Source organism: Falco peregrinus, chromosome 4 (genome assembly GCF_023634155.1).
Source record: "Falco peregrinus isolate bFalPer1 chromosome 4, bFalPer1.pri, whole genome shotgun sequence".
NCBI lineage: Eukaryota > Metazoa > Chordata > Aves > Falconiformes > Falconidae > Falco > Falco peregrinus.
Window position 1 is genome coordinate 63,841,176 of NC_073724.1, and position 18,499 is coordinate 63,859,674.

An 18,499-nucleotide genomic window follows, 5' to 3' on the forward strand; every position below is an offset into this window, starting at 1 on the left:
AATATTTAGCACTTTAACTGGTAAATAAATAAACAAATGAATAGTAGAAGGAATAAAATTATTCTCTTCAAAACTACATGCAAGCCACCCACCTCTCCATTTACAGATTTCTTTAATACGTGAATTTAAGTTTCATCAGTTGTTTTGGCACTCCGTACATTTATACATCTGTAGCCCAGTACAACTTTTTCTTGGAGTTTATCTGTCTTGCCACTAATGAGTTGTGACATGTCATAAAGGAAACCAAATATTAACTCTTCCTGGGGTTTTAATCCATCAATATCTTCTGTTTGTTCACAAGGGAAAGTTTTATGAAGCAGTTTATTGATCGCCAGCAACAAGATACCAGCTGTTTGCTTCGAAGACTTCCCTCAGCATCTTCTTCCTCTTGTGACCACTCTAAAAGATCAGCAATTGAAGAAAACAAATATATTGATCAAAAGGTAAATCAAGAGTGTAGGGCATTAAATGTCTTTCCTTGAGTATTATGAGGAAAGACCTCAGATTGTTCAGTTTGACAAACTATGTAAAAGTGAACACAAGCTAGAATGACTGAACACAGACTAAAAGACTGCATTTGATTTAGCCTGTGAGGAGACATCACAGCAGATCCTCACTTGATTTAAATTTTCGTGTCTCCTTTGGCTTGAAAATTTAGGCTTTGATACATAATTTTGTTTAATGCATCAATCTTATGAAGCTATGTTTTTTAAGTAGTCTTGCTGTTAATCACTGAGAAGCTACTTTCAAGTTTGTGGATGTCGCATTGGATTTTTGAGTGCCTTGATACTGTTACAACATTGTAAACACACTTCACTGAAGCAATGTCTCTGTGTAATCACTGTAAGAGGAGTAAAAATTTAAGAATTATTCTAAATATTTAGAGGACGTTGACGACTTAGGCCTGGGAATTGGCAGAAAACGTGCTGAACACATACATTTGATACCCATTGTGCTAAATGTGCTAAATCTCCCATCCAGACTGCCATGGCTGGTTGGATCTGAGAAATACCAGGACTGCTTGGAATGATGGTGATGATGATGCAGCATAAGTAAACGTGTGTGACTTCTGGCACCTTGCAAAACTACAGGGGCAGAAAAACTCTTCACATGCATCATGAAAGATACTGGTTTCCCAGATTTCTAGTGGCATCTACACTGATACCACTTCTTGATCACTTGTAGTATTGGCCTATTAGTGGCATTTTAAGAGACAAGTCCATTCAGTATTCATAACGGGGTGCTCAAATCCTGTTGGAATGTTAACATTGGGGGTTTGTAAGTACATTTTAAGTTACAGAATCACAGACAAGGAAGAGAGGGTATGTATTGTAGTTACACAGTATAACTCTAGCTTGCCTAGTGTGTAGTTTGCAACTATAACTCAGGACAGCATTCATACAGGCAGAGAGCAGAGTTGGGGAAAACAATACTCTTCTGATAATGAATGAAAAGAAAGAATCTGCAAACTATTGTTAATTTCCATCCCTATTTCAGTGCAAGAAGCCATTCCTGTGGCCATGTATTTTATGGCTCATCAAAGCTGAGCAGCATGGCCTGAGAGAGAGGTCTGTAGTAAAATATTATTTATCAGACAAAGAAGGCCATGGGAAGAAATCAAGCCTAAATGGACATCATGTACTCTAACAAGCACAGCAGAAAAAATGGATAAATTATTAAATGACAAGCCTAGGGGTCAGCAGAACTGTGCCAAATATCACTAATGATGGATCTCAAACGCTGTGCCAGGGAAATCAGAGGATGTTTCTGCCACGTAATGAAAAGATGAACAGAGACCTTAAACTTGTTCCAGCCACACAGATGAGTCCACAGTAGGCAATGCAGAGCTGTGCAATGATTCAGTAATCTGTTTATATTAGTATAGTTTAGATATATTAAATTGCAATCTTAATTCCTTCGTCCTGCTGTTCATAAAAGTGAATTGTTACTGTGTTTGGAGGTAGATGAATACGGGGCACAGTTTATTCATTGAGTCTTGCAATATGAAAACAGAATGCTCCATTCTTTTCAAATTCTCACTTCCCTCCAAAAGCAAATATTCATGATCTGACTTTTGTTTTTGAATTGAAGTAAGTGTTTGCAAAATGATTTTGCACTATTCAACCTGCTTTAACCGCATATTTTTGGATTATAATGCCTCTAGGGTAGAATCAATGATGAGTAATATTTCTGATAAATGTAGCTTAAAACACGGTATCTGCACATTCCTATTAAGAGGGGGAAAGCACTAAGAAGGATTTTATGAAAGTAATTGCTCTGGCTTTCTATAATTACAGTTGCCAAGGCAACTTCACTTTTGTATGAACAAATCTTCTTAAAAATATCTTATCCTTAAAAAAGCTTGGAATGGCTGGCTACACTTAAATATAAACTTTACATCCATACTTTACTTTTCATTGTGAAAAAGAAACTTGACCAACCATTTTACTAATCCCAGTGCCTAGTAGGATGCATTCCCACTGCTCCTGATAGCAGTGAAATAGCTTCAGAAACTTTTCACCTCTTTTTTGCATTGTAGTGGTTGATAAAAATAGGGTGGAAACAAAAAGTGAGATTCTGCTGGTGGATTTGACCCTATCCTTCCTTTGTGGTGCCTGAACTGTGGCTAGTTCCTCCAGTTTCTCCTGTACATATAACAGTATTTCTGCATTCCACACCTTCTGAAGTGATAGGATGTACTTAATACATACATTCCTTATTTCCACTTCAGCAACTTTATTTTTTTTCTTTCACTAAAAATCTGCCACTAGATATATAAGGTGGTGGTTTTGTGTTCAAAATTAATCTGACCCATAATTTGTGATGATTGATAAAGCAAATCGGGTTTTGTTCTCCTATATAATGGGTTTAGCAAGTATTTTCAGTATTATAATTACCCACTTCCTTGAAAAGAAGTTTTAAGTTTTAAGAGGGAGTAGGTTTTCATTGCATTTTTTCTTTAATCTTCTCAAAATAATTGAAAAAAATATTTATTTGTATATATTACCATAACCGTAATGACAGTTGATTTGAAATTATTTTCATCTATCCCAAATCAAAAGGACAGCTTTAGAAAACAGATTTATCTGCTATACTCCTTTTTTCCCAGTTTTTCTAGCTCTTCCGAATATCTAAACTACTATCAAAGTAAAAAATAAACCAAACGCTAATATAAAAAGTTACTTTTAGACACCAAAATGCCCTTTACCTTTTATACATCCCCTAAAGAGTTTTCTTTCAGTGTGTGGAGTCTGAGTGGGTGTGTGGAGAGAGATTGCCATGGTCATTCTTCTCATCCGATGCCAGCAACACCTGGGCTATCTCCATTACAGATGCTTGATAGGCAGCTTAGCATGATGCTTTGGTTGAGTTATGATTATCTGTTGTTTACCCTGGAGAAAAGGAGGCTCAGGGAGGGCCTTATCACTCTCTGCAACTACATGAAAGGAGGCTGTAGGCAGGTGGGTCTCTTCTCCCAGGTAACAAGCAATAGGACAAGACAAACTGGCCTCAATTTGTGCCAGGGGAGGTTTACATTGGATATTAGGAAAAAAATTCTTCACTTAAAGGGTTGTCAAGCATTGGAACAGGCTGCCCAGGGAGGTGGGTAGAATCACCATCCCTGGAAGCGTTTAAAAATTATGTAGATGTAACATTTAGGGACAAGGTTTAGTGGTGGACTTGGCAGTGTTAGGTTAACAGTTGAACTTGATCTTAAAGGTCTTTTCCAACCTAAATGATTCTATGATTCTATATACTTTCATACTTTGCATGAAAATTATTCACAGTATGCTGGGAATTTTCTTAGCTAACCAGTATTTCAGTAAGTTCTTGGACAGGAGAACTGGATGAAATATGGAAACATAATTTTTGTGTGAGTGGGTATATAAGAAAGGAAGTTGGCAGAAAATAAGGACATCTCACTGTGGTGGCTCTCGCAGGAGCCTGAGTGATAGTCACAGCAAGTTTCAGGGGGTTAAGATCTGAATGAGCTGTAAGATTTACAGCAAATCAGGCATCCAGTAAAATGAGTTGGCTTTAGAGCATTGGCCTTGGCTTCTTAACTTTAAGACTGAGGTGTTCTGTGCTCCTCAGATTACAGAGTCATACAACTTTTAGCAAGCCCTGTGAAAAATTGTTGTGAGGTGGACACTCCTGAACTGGTTATTTATCTTTGGCCACACCGCTCCTGAACTGGTTATTTATACATATTTATAACAGCATATTGCTGTTAAATAAATTTCAAAACTGGCAGGCTTATGAGATGAAGTTCGAAAATGCCTATGGCTTAATATGTACAGATACCCATGTGCATGTTTTACAGCAGTGGCACAGCAGGAGTGAATTACAAAACAAAGCAAAAGAGCATTTAATATATCCATGTATTTTTATAGTTCAGACTTCTAACATCTTCCCATTTAATCGAAGGAATATAAACAAGCCAGTTCCCTTATTTCTGCATTTATAAGATTAATTGGATAGTAGCAAACAGAATTTCTCTTTTCCATCCTCGTTATCATCCTGTTTCCTTTCACATTGTATGAATTTTGGTTTTAGCGCTGCAAGCAGTGAAGTTAGTAGCCATTCCTTTTTCCTGTGGGAGCAAGATCCACCATTAAGGTCTAACTCCTGAGAAAGCTCGGCACCCCACACCATATGCCTCTCCACTGATTTCCTACTTATCAACAGAATGTACCTGTATGGTGGAAGGTCATGGTCAGAAAGTAAGAGCTGATCTCAGAGGTTGTCAGAGCCATTACCATGGAGGGCTATGAACATTAAGCAGCAGACCTTGCGCTGGCTTCTGCATTCGTTAGGGAGTCAGAGCACCAAGGTGATATGTTCACGATGACCTGTATTGCCTTGCAGGTGTGCTGCTGAGCTCCCACACGCTTTTCATAGGCTGTTTGCCTTCATTCACAGATAGGATCCTGCTGGTACCCATTAAAGTTAGATGGGATGGAACACAAGAATCAACCCACTTATAAGCCTTATCCTGGAAGTACTTCCTTGGAGATCAACATCCTTTGGTCTATGTAGAAATCATTATGTCTCAACACCTAAGGGAAAGTTTATGTTATTATCTGTTTACAGTTTCACACACAAATTGAGCACACAAGATTGCCCACAACTTTAATGCATGTTTAGTTAACATCAGAGATACTCCATTTGTGAGCAGCTGAGACATGCCACCTATTCTTGGTAAGATGTTTAATCTGGCAGTTTGTTACAGCATGTCTTTTTGTGATCTGTGTTCAGCTTCTTTCATTAACTATTCTAGTTCTTGCAAAAAGACCCATGTATATTCTGAGAGTATTCTGAAAGGTCTTCTCCTTGCAGAAAGTATTTGTGATTGTTAAAGCTGAAATAGTCTTTCAGCTTTTCTAAGGCATAGCTTTTAGTATTGAAGACGGGGTATCCCAGCATATCTTTCAGAAAATCATCAGGCATGAAGACATACTTATAAACTTTATTAGCATTTTTTCCTTCTTAGACAAGAACCAAGGGTAGAATATTTACTCACAAATTGTCTTTTCCAGAATTTCTACTGTTCTAATAAACTTATGTCCCAAGTTAATCAGCCTCTTCTGAACTTTATTTTGGGCATTCTGTTGTGCAAAGCAGAACTTTGGGACAAAAAGTATGATAGCATTCATTTGTGTTCCTGGTTATTCTTTTCTCTAAGCAATTTGAAAGAATTGTCACATTAAATTTTAATATAGCAGAAACTAATAAAGTGAAATTGCACATGAATTGCAAGTAGAAAAGATTATTTATTTTTAAAGACTAATAAATACTACATTTTCTTCTGAAATAATTCTTGCAGAATTTTCTGCATAAGTATCAGGAAAAATCATTCAAATTTTATTTTAATCTCCCTTTACTAAGTATATGAGTCCTACAATTTCAGTTTCTGTATACCACTTGTTAATTAAACACAGCCAAGTGCTTTAGTGTTACCTATCTATGTCATTCATAGGTTACTGACAAAAATCTATGTATGTGGGAATGAGAATGGCTTATGAATCTAGCATTTGCTTACACATTACAGTCTTGATGTCAAAGATAATTTGTGTCCCATGTCTGTTCTCATCAGATCTTTCTATTGAAGTTAATATATGTAAATACAGTAATGCATTTCAGGTTTTCTAAAAATTAATTAGGAGATGTCTTTGTCTATTTTGCATTTTTTAAAGAACTTGCTTATTTTATGATAAAATGGGTATGTAACAATATCCCTATGTCCCTGTGTCCAAATAATCAATTTATAGGAAAAGACACTGTTTCACTAAGTATTTTACCATATACACATTTTATCTGGTAATTTTTAATTTTTCTGACCGTGTTTGCCTTCACAGCAGAGAAGACAGAACTGCAATAGTAACAAGACTGTTCTTTTATTGTCAGTTTTTGTCTTCTGATGATTTTAAATTGCTTTGGCACTTTTCCTCTACGTCGTAAGTTCAAAATTCTACCTGGAGAAGACCAATTTTCAATTACATTCAGAGAGAAAGAAGGCTGAAACTGGATATACTTTGCCCTTTTCAAAAAGTGCCATAATACTTCACCACTTCTTCCTGGCACTGCCTTTCTACTTCTTCAGTTTTGCACTAAAAGATGTCAAGGGTTTGATACAAAGGCCATGAAGATGCATTAAAACACAAGGGGCTGATCATAATAAAAAAAAATACAGACATGGTAAAAATGTTAGGGCCATTGTATTTTAATAGAAAAGAGCATGCGTTAGTTTGGAGTGAAGGGAGAGGCAGTGAGGGGCTGGGTTACAGGAATGACCTTCTACTTGAGCCTTGTACTCTCCCTTCCCCTGCTCCTACAGAGGAATCCAGATCTCCTTCTCCAAGCTCTTCAGTCTTCCTCACCCACTCACAAGATTTTTACAAGAATTGATCAAACATAGTCGAGATTACTTTGTTCTAGTGAAGGGAATTATATGCATGTGCTTATACAACCAGGAGTATGATTTTTCCTTGTTCCCCCAACCAAAATTACCTCCCATTTGAAACTCCCAGTCCATGTCAGTCTTCTTGCATTCCCAGTCCAGCCCAACCTGGCAGTCCCTTCTTCCCTAGAGCCTCAAGATCCCCAGCTCAAGGTGTGGAGTGGAGCCTTCTCCTCCATCACTGCATACCCAGCACAATGTATTACAACCCCACATCAGCTTGGCCAGGAGTCCTCACTTCTACCCTGCTGTTGGCTGCCGTGAGTAATCTACCCAGCCCTCTTCACTAGCTTTTCACAAGGTCTCCCTGCCTCCTGCCTTACTTTCTATCAAGTAAAGATAGAAAAAAAAAAAAAAAAAACTATGCAAGGTTGTACTTGCCAAAATAATCAGAGGGACTGAACACCTCTCCTATGAGGACAGACTGAGAGAGTTGGGGTTGTTCAGCCTGGAGGAGAAAGGTCCATGGACACCTTATTGCAGCCTTTCACTACTTAAAGAGGGCTTATAAGAAAGATGGGGACAAACATTTTAGTAGGACCTGTAGTGATAGGGCAAGGGGGTAATAGTTTTAATCTAGAGGAAGTTAGATTCAGACTACGTATAAGGAAGAAATTTTTTATGATGAGCATGGTGAAACACTGGAACAGGTTGCCCAGAGCGGTGGTAGATGCCGCACCCCTGAAAACATTCAAGGTCAGGTTGGACTGGGGTCTGAGCAACCTGATCTAGTTGAAGATGTCCCTGCTTATTGCAGGGGGGTTGGACTAGATAGATGACCTTTAAAGATCCCTTCCAACCCAAACCATTCTATGATTCTATGAAAAACCTACCCGTTAAACTGCTGAAAGTAAAAAACTTGGACATGCCAAAGGGAAAAACCCAACCGTAATAAGACAAGACATAAAAGAGAGGGATTCTTCTCCCACCCTGGAGGTGCTTCCCTATGTATCTGAGATGGACTATTATCGTCTCCTTTACGTCTTCAGTGTTTTATAAGTATGCTAGTATTAGCCTTGTCCACATCCTCAGACTTAATTGAAAAAAGTTTCTTTGTTATGAAATGACATGTAGATTTTCCAGACCAGTAGTCAGCTAATTAGAAGATAGTTTTCCTTAAGAGACAGGCAGCAATCAAGGGCTGCAAAAGGAATTAAGGCTATTTCAGGTCAATGACTCCCAAGAGTTAAGGAGATTATGCCCACTTCTCATTCTAGACATCTGATCAAAAGGGACAGCCTTTGACTCCTTGTGGCACTTATCTAATGCTAGACCACTTTCTTGACTGTTTCTTATATAGGACGACCTCGCCAAGGGCCAGATTTTCAAAATCCAAATGAAAATAGTTCTACTTTGAGAGAGGGAAATGGATTAGGTGATCTCTAGAGGTCCCTTGTAATTGCATTCTTTATGATTCTGTAGGCATTAAGCAAAGTTTTCAAAAGAGTTTAAGAAATTCCCCACTGATTCCTATAGGATTTAGTTGCTTAACCTGCTTAAATTCTTTGGAACATTTTGTTAGGTGCCTATCAACAACTTAGAGTCTGGCCTTCCATATTTTTGTCACATGAATTTTGATAGTCCAGTCTCTTCAAGCCAAAGATGCACAGTCCGAATGTTGAACAATATCTGCATTTGAAAGGCTACACAGCAAACTCCTGTGGGCCAAAAATATCCTATATTTAATGAAATGCTCAAGCTTTAAACAGATTCTGCCCACATATTTCCTCACTGTTTCTTAAAAATCACTCTGTTATATTGCTTATTGTACTGACTCCTCATATTTTCCCTAGAAGCTGCACATGTTTAAATCACAATATAGTCTGTTAATTCTGCCAGTGTACATAAATCCATCAACTAGCATCCAACAAATTCCAAACTGAAACAGAAGCTTTGGATGATTATTTTTTTTCCTTGCTTGGAATTTTTGGCATGGTATAGAAGACTATTTCCATATGGTCCTGCAGTTGCCTATAAAACATTGTCATCAACAGCACTAAGTTAAAATTCTTAATTTTCATATAACACTTAAGAAATTGCATTAGAAAAATATATTGCATGCACTTTTTTTTTCCATTGTCCACCAAACATTTCAGATATTTATATCTCATTATTTATTTATGACCTTGTCTCACCTTGTGTTGCAGTACACCCACTAACAGTTGTCTCTTCTGCCAACTCTGCGGTGGTCCAATACAAAAATAATACACTACATCACCACAGTTTTAACCTATTGATAGCATGCAATCCTCCATCAAATTCAAATGTTGAAAACAATTGGTTTTTGCAGTGCTTTCTGGAGTTTGTGCACTGCGAACATGTTGCTAGCAAAATATATCAAAACCTTGACAATGAATAGCATTTCTCAAAACTTAAAACCACTGAGCCATATCTTAGCTGTTATAAATTGGCATAGATCCCCCTGAAGTCAGCAGTGTTGTGCCAGTACACCTACGTTACAGGTCTGGCCCACAGTCATTAGCTGTCACCTATCAAAAGTATCGCCCTGAGTTGCTTTGCTTTTAATCTTATGCCAAGGATTTTCTTTTTCCAGGGTAGAAAGCCTGGATTTTTAAAATATACTACTAAATAAATATTGTCATTCAAATTGTCTGCAGTACCTTTCCAAAGCAGCGGGTGGCACTTGCAGAGCAACAATGTTCTGTGATTTCGCTTCTTTTACAACAGTTACAGTGGTTTATTGCTTTGTCCTAGTCATTCTGGACAAATGCGGTTTCGTAGGATGTAGCATTCAGGTCGGGTTCACATTGGCTGGACCAAGTCGTTTTGTCTGCCTGAAGTCTGTTCTGCCAACAGCAGCAGTGAAGCGTGCCAGCACTTGTGGAAGAAGCACCACCTGCAGATTTCCTAATTCTATGTGTGCAGACACATCTGTGTGAATAAACTCAAAGGAATGCGGGAACCAAGACGTTTGTGGGAGCACATGCTTTCCATCTAAAACCTTTTCGTCCAGGAAATATTATTGGTAATTTGCTGACCTGTCACAGCTGTTCCTTACAGATTAAAGTAGCCTGCAGGAGTTCTTTAAAATGGGTTGTTGAAATCATATTTAACAGTAATCGGATGCTGTTAGGTGATTTCAGGACAGTGTCTTATACTAAAAAATAATGCTCTATAGCAGAAAGCTATATCGCACTGTTATTTCTGCACTGAGTGTACTTATAGGTTGCATAAAGATGCAAATAAATAAATAATGGCTAATAAAGATACACTGAGGGTGTCCTCACAGTACATCACAATCTGTAATAAAAGACCCAGCAGGCTAAACAGATACACCCTAAAATAACCTCAGTAGAGTACACTGTACTAACTTAATTCCACATCATCTGATCAAGTAATGTCTTTTGTATGTTAACACTGCTAATAATTTCCTCTGCAACATTCAAGAACTCGGCAGGTATCACAAGTTTTAATTGCCAGCCTCATTCTACACCAGCATGTGGCATCTAGACATTATTAAACAAAATACTGATCATCACCCCCATTCTCTTTGTACAGTTCCATTGCGTTTGCCTAGTGTGCTATGCAAATTTGGAAAATTAAATGAGAAGTACTTTTATTTATCTAATATAGAAGTAAGGATACATATTTTAAAAATCTGTAGTCATGTTTGATTTTCTTCAGCATGCTATTGATAGATGCATGTTGCTATTTGACTGACTACTGACTCCTTTAAATATCAGACACTGATCTATTGTGCATATCAAAAAATATTACCATGTATTGCTTCTTCTGAGTATTTTAAATTTGAGATAATTCGCCAGGGTTCTGCTGAAGAAAGGACTCTTAAATCCTACAAAGCAATGAGGACCATCATCTTCAAAAGCCTTAATCCTTGGAAGTGCCTAGGTTATATTATCAGTTCCATTTTGGACCACTGAGATCCCTAGGCACCAAAGTATAGGATCTTGTACGTGCACATGTATTCCTGGATTAACAAACTGGATACCTGGCTCCAATCTCAATTCTCTCAGAACTTCACCTAAGCATCAGTCCATTGGGTATGGTTAGATCATGGTCAGTGCCTAAGGATGTACTGCCTCAGGTGCAAATTTCACAGCTAGTCCTTCTGAAAAATAGTGCAGGAAAAGTAAATGCAATCTTTGCACAAATAACCTGGTGCAACACCCTGTGTTCTGGTCACTTTTCCCATTCCCATGACTTCTTAGACATTTATTGTTTAAGCCTCACTGAATAAAATTCATGAGCAGCTTTGGGATTGGGAACTAGAACCGTCTTTTCTCCCCATCTCAGTGGCTCCAGACATGGGCTCCTTCCTACTGCTTCTCTTCATCTCACTGGTTCCATGGATCTTGCACCTCTGGCTGTGCAGTGGCCAAATACCAGAGTGCAGCACTGTCCTTGCAAATCTCCAGCAGACAACTAGGGTGTCACTGAAGGCATCAAAAGCAGGGGGTCAAACGATTTCAAGCTGAAGTTATGCAAGGGATTTAGCAGTATACTTTCATGCATAATGTATGCCACTGTCTCCTTCTTGTGTGTCTTGCTACCTAGAGGGAAGATCCACAGTCCCTGGTAGACAAATAAGCCAGATGTAAGTGGCCCTTGACCTAGACCTGCTGGGAACTTTTCCTGAGAAGTTCTTCTTCCTTCCTGGCACTAGATGGTTTCACACTTGGCTTGAGGAAGCACTGAATGTATCAGTACAAGCACCCAGCCTCCCTGTAAAATCTTTGAAAAGAAGCAAGACTCCTCGTTCCCACTTTCCCAGGGCACATTCCCTTGTTGATGACCTGTGTGAATTTCCCTGCTTGGGCCACACACACACTTAATGCCAAGGTGTTTTGACACCTATTTTAAATGCCAAAAAGAAGTGTATGTCAGATAGGGAGCTCTAGACAATTTCAGGAAAATTTCTTTGCCTCAGCTTTTTTCTGAAATCAGATGAGCAAAAGCTGGAAATTTGGAAGGAAATTAGTGCTTCCTGTGTTTGAAATCTTTCTAATTTCTAAGATGTTAACAAGTAAAGAATTGTTATTAGACAGAAATAGACATAACACACTAGTAGGCAGCACACTTTTTTCCTGATATTTGATGTAATTGCAATTACTCTAAAGCAATTATTTATAACAGGAAAAAACAACAGAAAGAAAAAAGCTGTTTTTCCACCTTCACTATTCCCGTAAGTTTGATGTTCGTAGTTGAGTCCTAAAACAATTACTAGCTAACACCTTGCAAAAGGATAGATACTCCTGTGGTTTGGAGGCTTCTTTCTGAAATCCTGATAAGGGAGAAAATCAGTTATCTGGGATTCCACTGACAATTTCACTGACATTACAAGAAAAAAGATGTGAAAGAGCTGTCGCTGCTGTCACCATCGTCAGTTATATCTAAATGCATAATAAGGTATCATGCTGATAAGTCCACTAAACCTGTACTGAGGTACTGCAAATGAGTTAAAACGCACATAAATACGTTTCAATATATGAAATACTTACTACTCCACAATATTTAATATAACAGTATATCTCATACTGTGATTTTCAGATTATTTTTGTGTTAACAATTCCCAGGCAATGGAACAATTTTTTGGTTTATGTTCAAACATTCAACAGTTCTGTTACTATTTTTTTGATCTTAACTGAAATTCCAATACCTTATTTTCTGAACTACTTTCTGAAGTATTGCATACTTTATTGCAGTTTTCAAGTTGCAGTTTTTTTAAGGAACCCACAGAATTTCAAAATACTGGTGTTTTCAGATCATCTGTGTTCTTACCTCCACAGGCTGTGCAGAAGTGGGTCAGGACTTGACAAAGGTTAAAGAGGCCACACTTGAAAAGGCAAGGGTTAGGGCAAGAGGCTGCAGCCTGCTGTTACAGGTGTGGCTTAAAAAGATGCAGTTCCTCAGCTAAATTCTTCAGCTGTGATTTGCCAAATTGTTAACCACTTCCTTAGGAATTAAGTGCTTGTTTTTTTCACGTATCTCAGTCCTTCTATTTCATGTTCAGCGAGTCCTGTTTACCAGAATATGGCTAAAACACTGTTCGTGACCAGAGGCAAGTACAAACACATTTTGCTCACCACATCTTTGCTCTGCATCAGGAGGAAAGAAAGGGACCTACTTTCGTTTCACCTAGCTCTGGGCACTGAAATTACACATCTCAGCATTGTTAGCTGGCTCTTCCATATAGTCAGAGCACCTCCAGATATGATCCAGCCTAGTCAAAATCTAAAATGGAGGAGGAATAGCAAGGATTAAGACAAAGATGTGACTTGGCTAACTGGAGAAGACAATAAATCTGTAATAAAGGGAATAATATTCACACTATTCAACAAAACTGACTGCTTCTTGCTACCCAGAATTAGCAAGGGATTGGGATAGGGAGGCTAAAAGCTGCGACGTAAGGCTATGGTTTTATACCAGGGGTCCTCAAACTTTTTAACCAGGGGGCCGGCACACAGATGCAGCGGCAGGCAGCCATCTGCGGCTGCTTGGTTTCCACCCCCAACCCCCGCAGGGGGGTGCGGGGGGGTCTGTAAATACCAGGGGCCGGATTGAGGACCCTGGGGGGACGTATCCGGCCTGCGGGCCGTAGTTTGAGGACTCCTGTTGTAGACATTCCTGAAGGAATTTGCTGTATGTGACCATCTTGATCTTATCCACCATCCTTTTCCTGGAAAAGGACATCCATGCCACAGACTGTGAAAAACAGCTTTATAATAGAGAACATTGTTTTTAATTTTACATACATCCAGCATCATAATGTTTCATTGGTCTGTCACATACACATGCTATATTTTACAGCAATTAAAAAGTACCCTGTCTTTTTCTTAATTTTATAGCTCCGTAAATCTGTTTTCAGCATCAGAGCAAGAAACCTTCTAGAAAAAGAGACAGCAATCAATAAAATTCTAAGGTAAGAGTCAGCAGTGATTTGATATTATTTTAACTGTCATAATTTCTCATAATCTTGTTTTTCATGAACATTACTGTATGTATAATATTTATAATAGTGTATCACTTTGTAGTAGATCTGTTGTTTTCACTATCAAACATAAATTGCTCTTTTCTCTGGCTATATTATATGCTTGAACAGCATCAAGAGAGACTTCTTCAGTATGTATTTGAATTCTGTGTCATGCAGAAAGACCATGTTTCAGGTCTTTTCACTTTTTTCTTGTAAATTAACCAAAAAATATCTCTTCATAAGCAGTGTTATTTTGCCTGAAGAATTCCAGCCTAGTTCTTGCATATATATGCACATAAATATTCAAAGGTGATGTACACTAGAAAGCATACACTACAGCTGATCGTATTCCAGGTAGGAAATGTACAATGAATATTTCAGAACTGGAACTTCTGCGGGAGGATTTCCTGAATGTTTTCATGATGATCACTCTTTTTGGTATTCCTTATTGAGAAGGTACTCAGCATCGTACTGAGTATTTACATAAGAAAATGGTGCAAGCCTAAGTCTCCAAGACCCATGTTTAAAGTTATCATATAGCTAACACCATGCCACAGGTTTTCATGCCACTATTGGTTTTATATTATAATGACTGTCATTGATATAAGGTGCATTAGCAATGCTAACAATTTATAGATCATTCTTTTTTTTATATTTACATTCTCACCAAAGCAGGTGCATCTTCAGAATGTAGTGAATGAATGGTCCCAGGTAAATACACAGTATAAACAGGAATAACTGATCTGACAAGTCGCAGCTGTGGGATTAGATTAAGTATGGCAGTGTTTTATGAGGAGCAGTGCACTAGGAATTCAGTATGATTTCCGAATTATGAGGTTTCTTGAAAAGTGCCTAGTAATTACATGCCATTTGAGAAATATTACAGCTCTAGTTCTTTTTTAATACTCTATAAGAATACAGCACAGGGAGAACTATAAAAATTAATGTGAATCTTTATCTGTCTTTAAACCCACAGTAATGAAAAGATAAACAATTACTAATTCTAATGAATGCTCTTTGTCAAAATAGTATTAAGAAATGTAACTACAAGATCATCAGTATTCAATTTTAACAAAACTTAGGGCTCTATTTGTAAGCATTTATTTCAGTTACGTTAATGTATCTTGATTTTACAACCATCACTGTTAGAGATGAATAAATACAAGTCTATTTGTTCTAATAAAAAAAAAAAATGGCTTCATAGCAGTGTTTTAGTAAAACATTTGTACTGAAATTCTATGTTATATTACAACTGTGAAATGTTATTGACACCTCTAGAGTTACACAAATGTCAGTGTTTTGCATGTTTCTTATACTGTACCACAGAGGAAACATGTAGACAAAGAGGATACCCTACTTTTTCATTTATTCTTTTTTCAAACTGTGACATCTGTAGGGGTTTCATTCTTTCTTACATAGAATAAAAAAAAAAAATACTGCAAACTGAAATTCAGAATTCTGATTCATTCTTCCATCAGCACAGAACTTTCTCCTTTTCAGGACAAGTCTGAAGCAGAGTGGGAGGAGAATTGAAGCTGTTAAAGGAAAAATTCACACAGATGTGGGTACCACTAGGCTTGCTTTAATCACAACTCAGAGTTGGGCCACCACCTCAGTGAGTGGCAGAGAACAAAGGGATGCAGCACAGCTTATATACACTTATCAAATCATTAGCCAATGTCCCAAGTGTTTAGGGGTTTCCTTTGGTCTTATCAGTTCTGCAGATCCATCACCTGACTCTGTCCCAGCTGATTCATCTATTCGGTTCCAGTCTCTACCTCGGTTCCAAGATGCTCCTCAGATCATCATCTCCTTTCTACCTCTTTAACTCACACAATCCGTCAAGCACACTTACTCTTTGAACAAGCAATTCCCATTCACATATACTATTTTTTCTAAAAACACCTGTGTTTCTGAGAGCACCTGTGTATACAAAGCGATCATCGATTGTTTCTCTATTCTCCTACTGATTAACTTGACTAAGTTTTAAACCAGCCTTGGATTAGGGCTGTACATGGGATGAGGCCTGGTTCTGCCATGTAGCAGCTTCAGCACGTTAAAATTCTTAATTCAAAATACATTTTCTTCAACAGAAGCAAACTGCTCTTTGGACTTCACAAAGTTCTCAGAGGTACCAGGACAGAATCAGAAATCAGTTCTTCCAGCTTCAATCCTGCTGACTTCCAGTTGGTCCTTCAGAGCACAGCTTGTGCCAAAGTTCTGTATCTAGGAGGACTTTCTCGTCATTTCACCTGAATTCCTTTGAAGAAAAGTTTCAGAGGCAGAAGAAGAAAGTTTTCACTTACTAATCTATTTTAATTTAATTGTTCCATTTAATCTCTTAATCTAATCTACATTTACTGTGCTTTCCCATCTACTCCCTGGGTCACTGGCAATGAACTTTTGAGGAACATGGGTAAAAGTAGGGAATTTCTATCAAGTAAGAAAAATATGGGGTCATATGTCCTCTAATGCTTTCTCGGTATGCTTGTAAGTCACTTACAAAGAGGCAGTCTTATTCTCCTCCTGATAAAAAGGAATATATACTGTTTACTGTTCCTTGTTATTGCCTCATGATTGTTAAATAAGGTCTGAACTGTGACATCTCCAATGCATCTCTTCCAGCATAAGAAGATTTTCTTCATGGTATATCTGGCGGGCATGATGATGGAGAGCATTGCCAGTGATGTCCCTGCTGGTTCTGAGCACTGCCAGTGTTTCCATGTTGATGCCAGTGTTGATGCAGTGGAGTTTTACAAACAAAGAAGTGATAAGAAAGGATAAAATTTGCAGTTGAAACTTTGGATTCCATTCAAGGAATACAGGAAAACTCAAATTCACAAGACATGAGAGATTCTTTTTCATATTTTTGCTTTTGTTGTAAATGCTGTATACTGCTTAATAAAAGTGTCTGAGTCTCAGCAATTCAGAGTATCTGACAAAAGAAGAAATGGTGTTTATGCCAAGAACAGTAAATAAAAGATAACTCAGGATGTCCCTTCTAGCATCTTTTTAATTTTTGTCTACCTGAATTAAGAAGCATTTATCTGAAGCAATGCCTCTACACAGTAAAGCTGCCCGTGGGCAACTTCAGCTTGATCAGATTGCCATGCTGAAAAGAGAACTTTATGTCTCTTGTAACTTAAGTCCACCTCTTACCTTTCCCCCCTACTTTTTAAACCTTGTCAAATTGTATTTTAATCAAATTCTGAATGTTTCAACATAACCAGCTGCATAGGAGTATGCATTACACAAGTACCTTTATGTCTGTCTTGTGCATCTTCCTCTATCCAAACCTTGTTTCTGTCTTTATATACTGCAGTTTGATATCTTCCCTAAGAGGAGAAAGAAGGGCATCAATAGCCCTCAGCCACCCAGAGTGACAGTTCATACATTCAATAGCAGGTGTCTCACCTGCTCATCTAATGTTACATTATGCAGCAAAGCAGAGGTCTCAGGTCTTTTTGGTTTTCTTCAGCTTTCTTACTGCACTCTAGGGGAACTCTGTTTTCTGAACATGCCGGATTAGAAGCCAATGTTCACCTTGTCTCCTTAAGGTCTTGGTGCAGTTAGCCCTGGGAACAAAGTCAAGAATGTAGCAACTGCAATCCTGGGTACTGTGACCAGTAAAGATTTGCTTCACCCCTGCCAGTGTCAATGCACAGAGGGGCTTAAGTCTCACATAAAGCCATTCTGAGGACAAGGACTTCACCCTTCCAAGGAAAATGAAACAAGAGTTACAGACCATTAGAGCAGCTTCTTCAAAACACGATCACATTTAGCAGTGCCTCTGAATTACAGACAGCTTCATTTCTTTCTGAAAAATATGATACATTTCCCACAGCAGCAATAACCACTGCTAGCAATTGTAATTCCTCCTGTGAATCTTCAGTGTTTCCCACTTTTGTCTCACTACCTTGTGATTACTGCTTTTCATCTTAAGGAGGAGTTTTGTGTCTGTGATTCTTCTGACCCTCATTCATTGTGGGATCATTATTTAAGAATGCATGTCTAGTCCTTTATTAGTCCCACTGACTTTCTGAAGTAGAGAGGGTGGAGAATGTCCAGTCAGAATGTATGTAAGTCAGTCCAATCTCTCTCTAGTGTTGAGGATAAGTTGTAAACAGCACAGGATGGTGGCGAAACAGAGGAAATTTAGAGTAGTTTCACACAGTCCAAAATACAATCAAAGTATCAGTAGTGCAGAACCTGACTATTAAACCCTGCTTGACAGAAAAATTCAGGCTGGAAGGGACCTCTGGAGGTCATCTGGTCCAGCCATGTCCAGATGGCTTTTGAGTATCCCCAAGGATGGAGGCTCCACAACTTCTGTGGGCAACCTGCATCAGTGCTTGGCCATCCTCACATAAGGAATTATATCCTTGATTTATAAATTACAAGGACTAACTTAAAACTTCTTATCAACAGACCAAAGATGATCAAACTTATCAAAACCACAAAAATTCATTTTATTATAAAATGTCACAGCACTAGCAAAACTGGCCAGCTGCAACAAGGCTTTTACCACCCCATACCAGATAACTTCAATAAGTAGTTTCTGCACCTTGCCCCAGCACAGCTACCAA

General features: G+C 38.2%; 1 protein-coding gene across 3 annotated transcripts in view; it reads left to right on the forward strand.

Annotated features, from left to right (window-relative positions):
* NALCN (sodium leak channel, non-selective) overlaps window positions 1–18,499 on the forward strand; it is a 250,021-nt gene that overhangs the window by 186,029 nt on the left and 45,493 nt on the right. For all 3 annotated transcript variants that reach the window (XM_055802381.1, XM_055802380.1, XM_055802382.1), the window contains exons 17-18: window positions 302–443; window positions 13,789–13,862. In XM_055802381.1, the coding sequence (XP_055658356.1) occupies window positions 302–443; window positions 13,789–13,862 (216 nt within the window). The remainder of the gene's footprint in view (window positions 1–301; window positions 444–13,788; window positions 13,863–18,499) is intronic.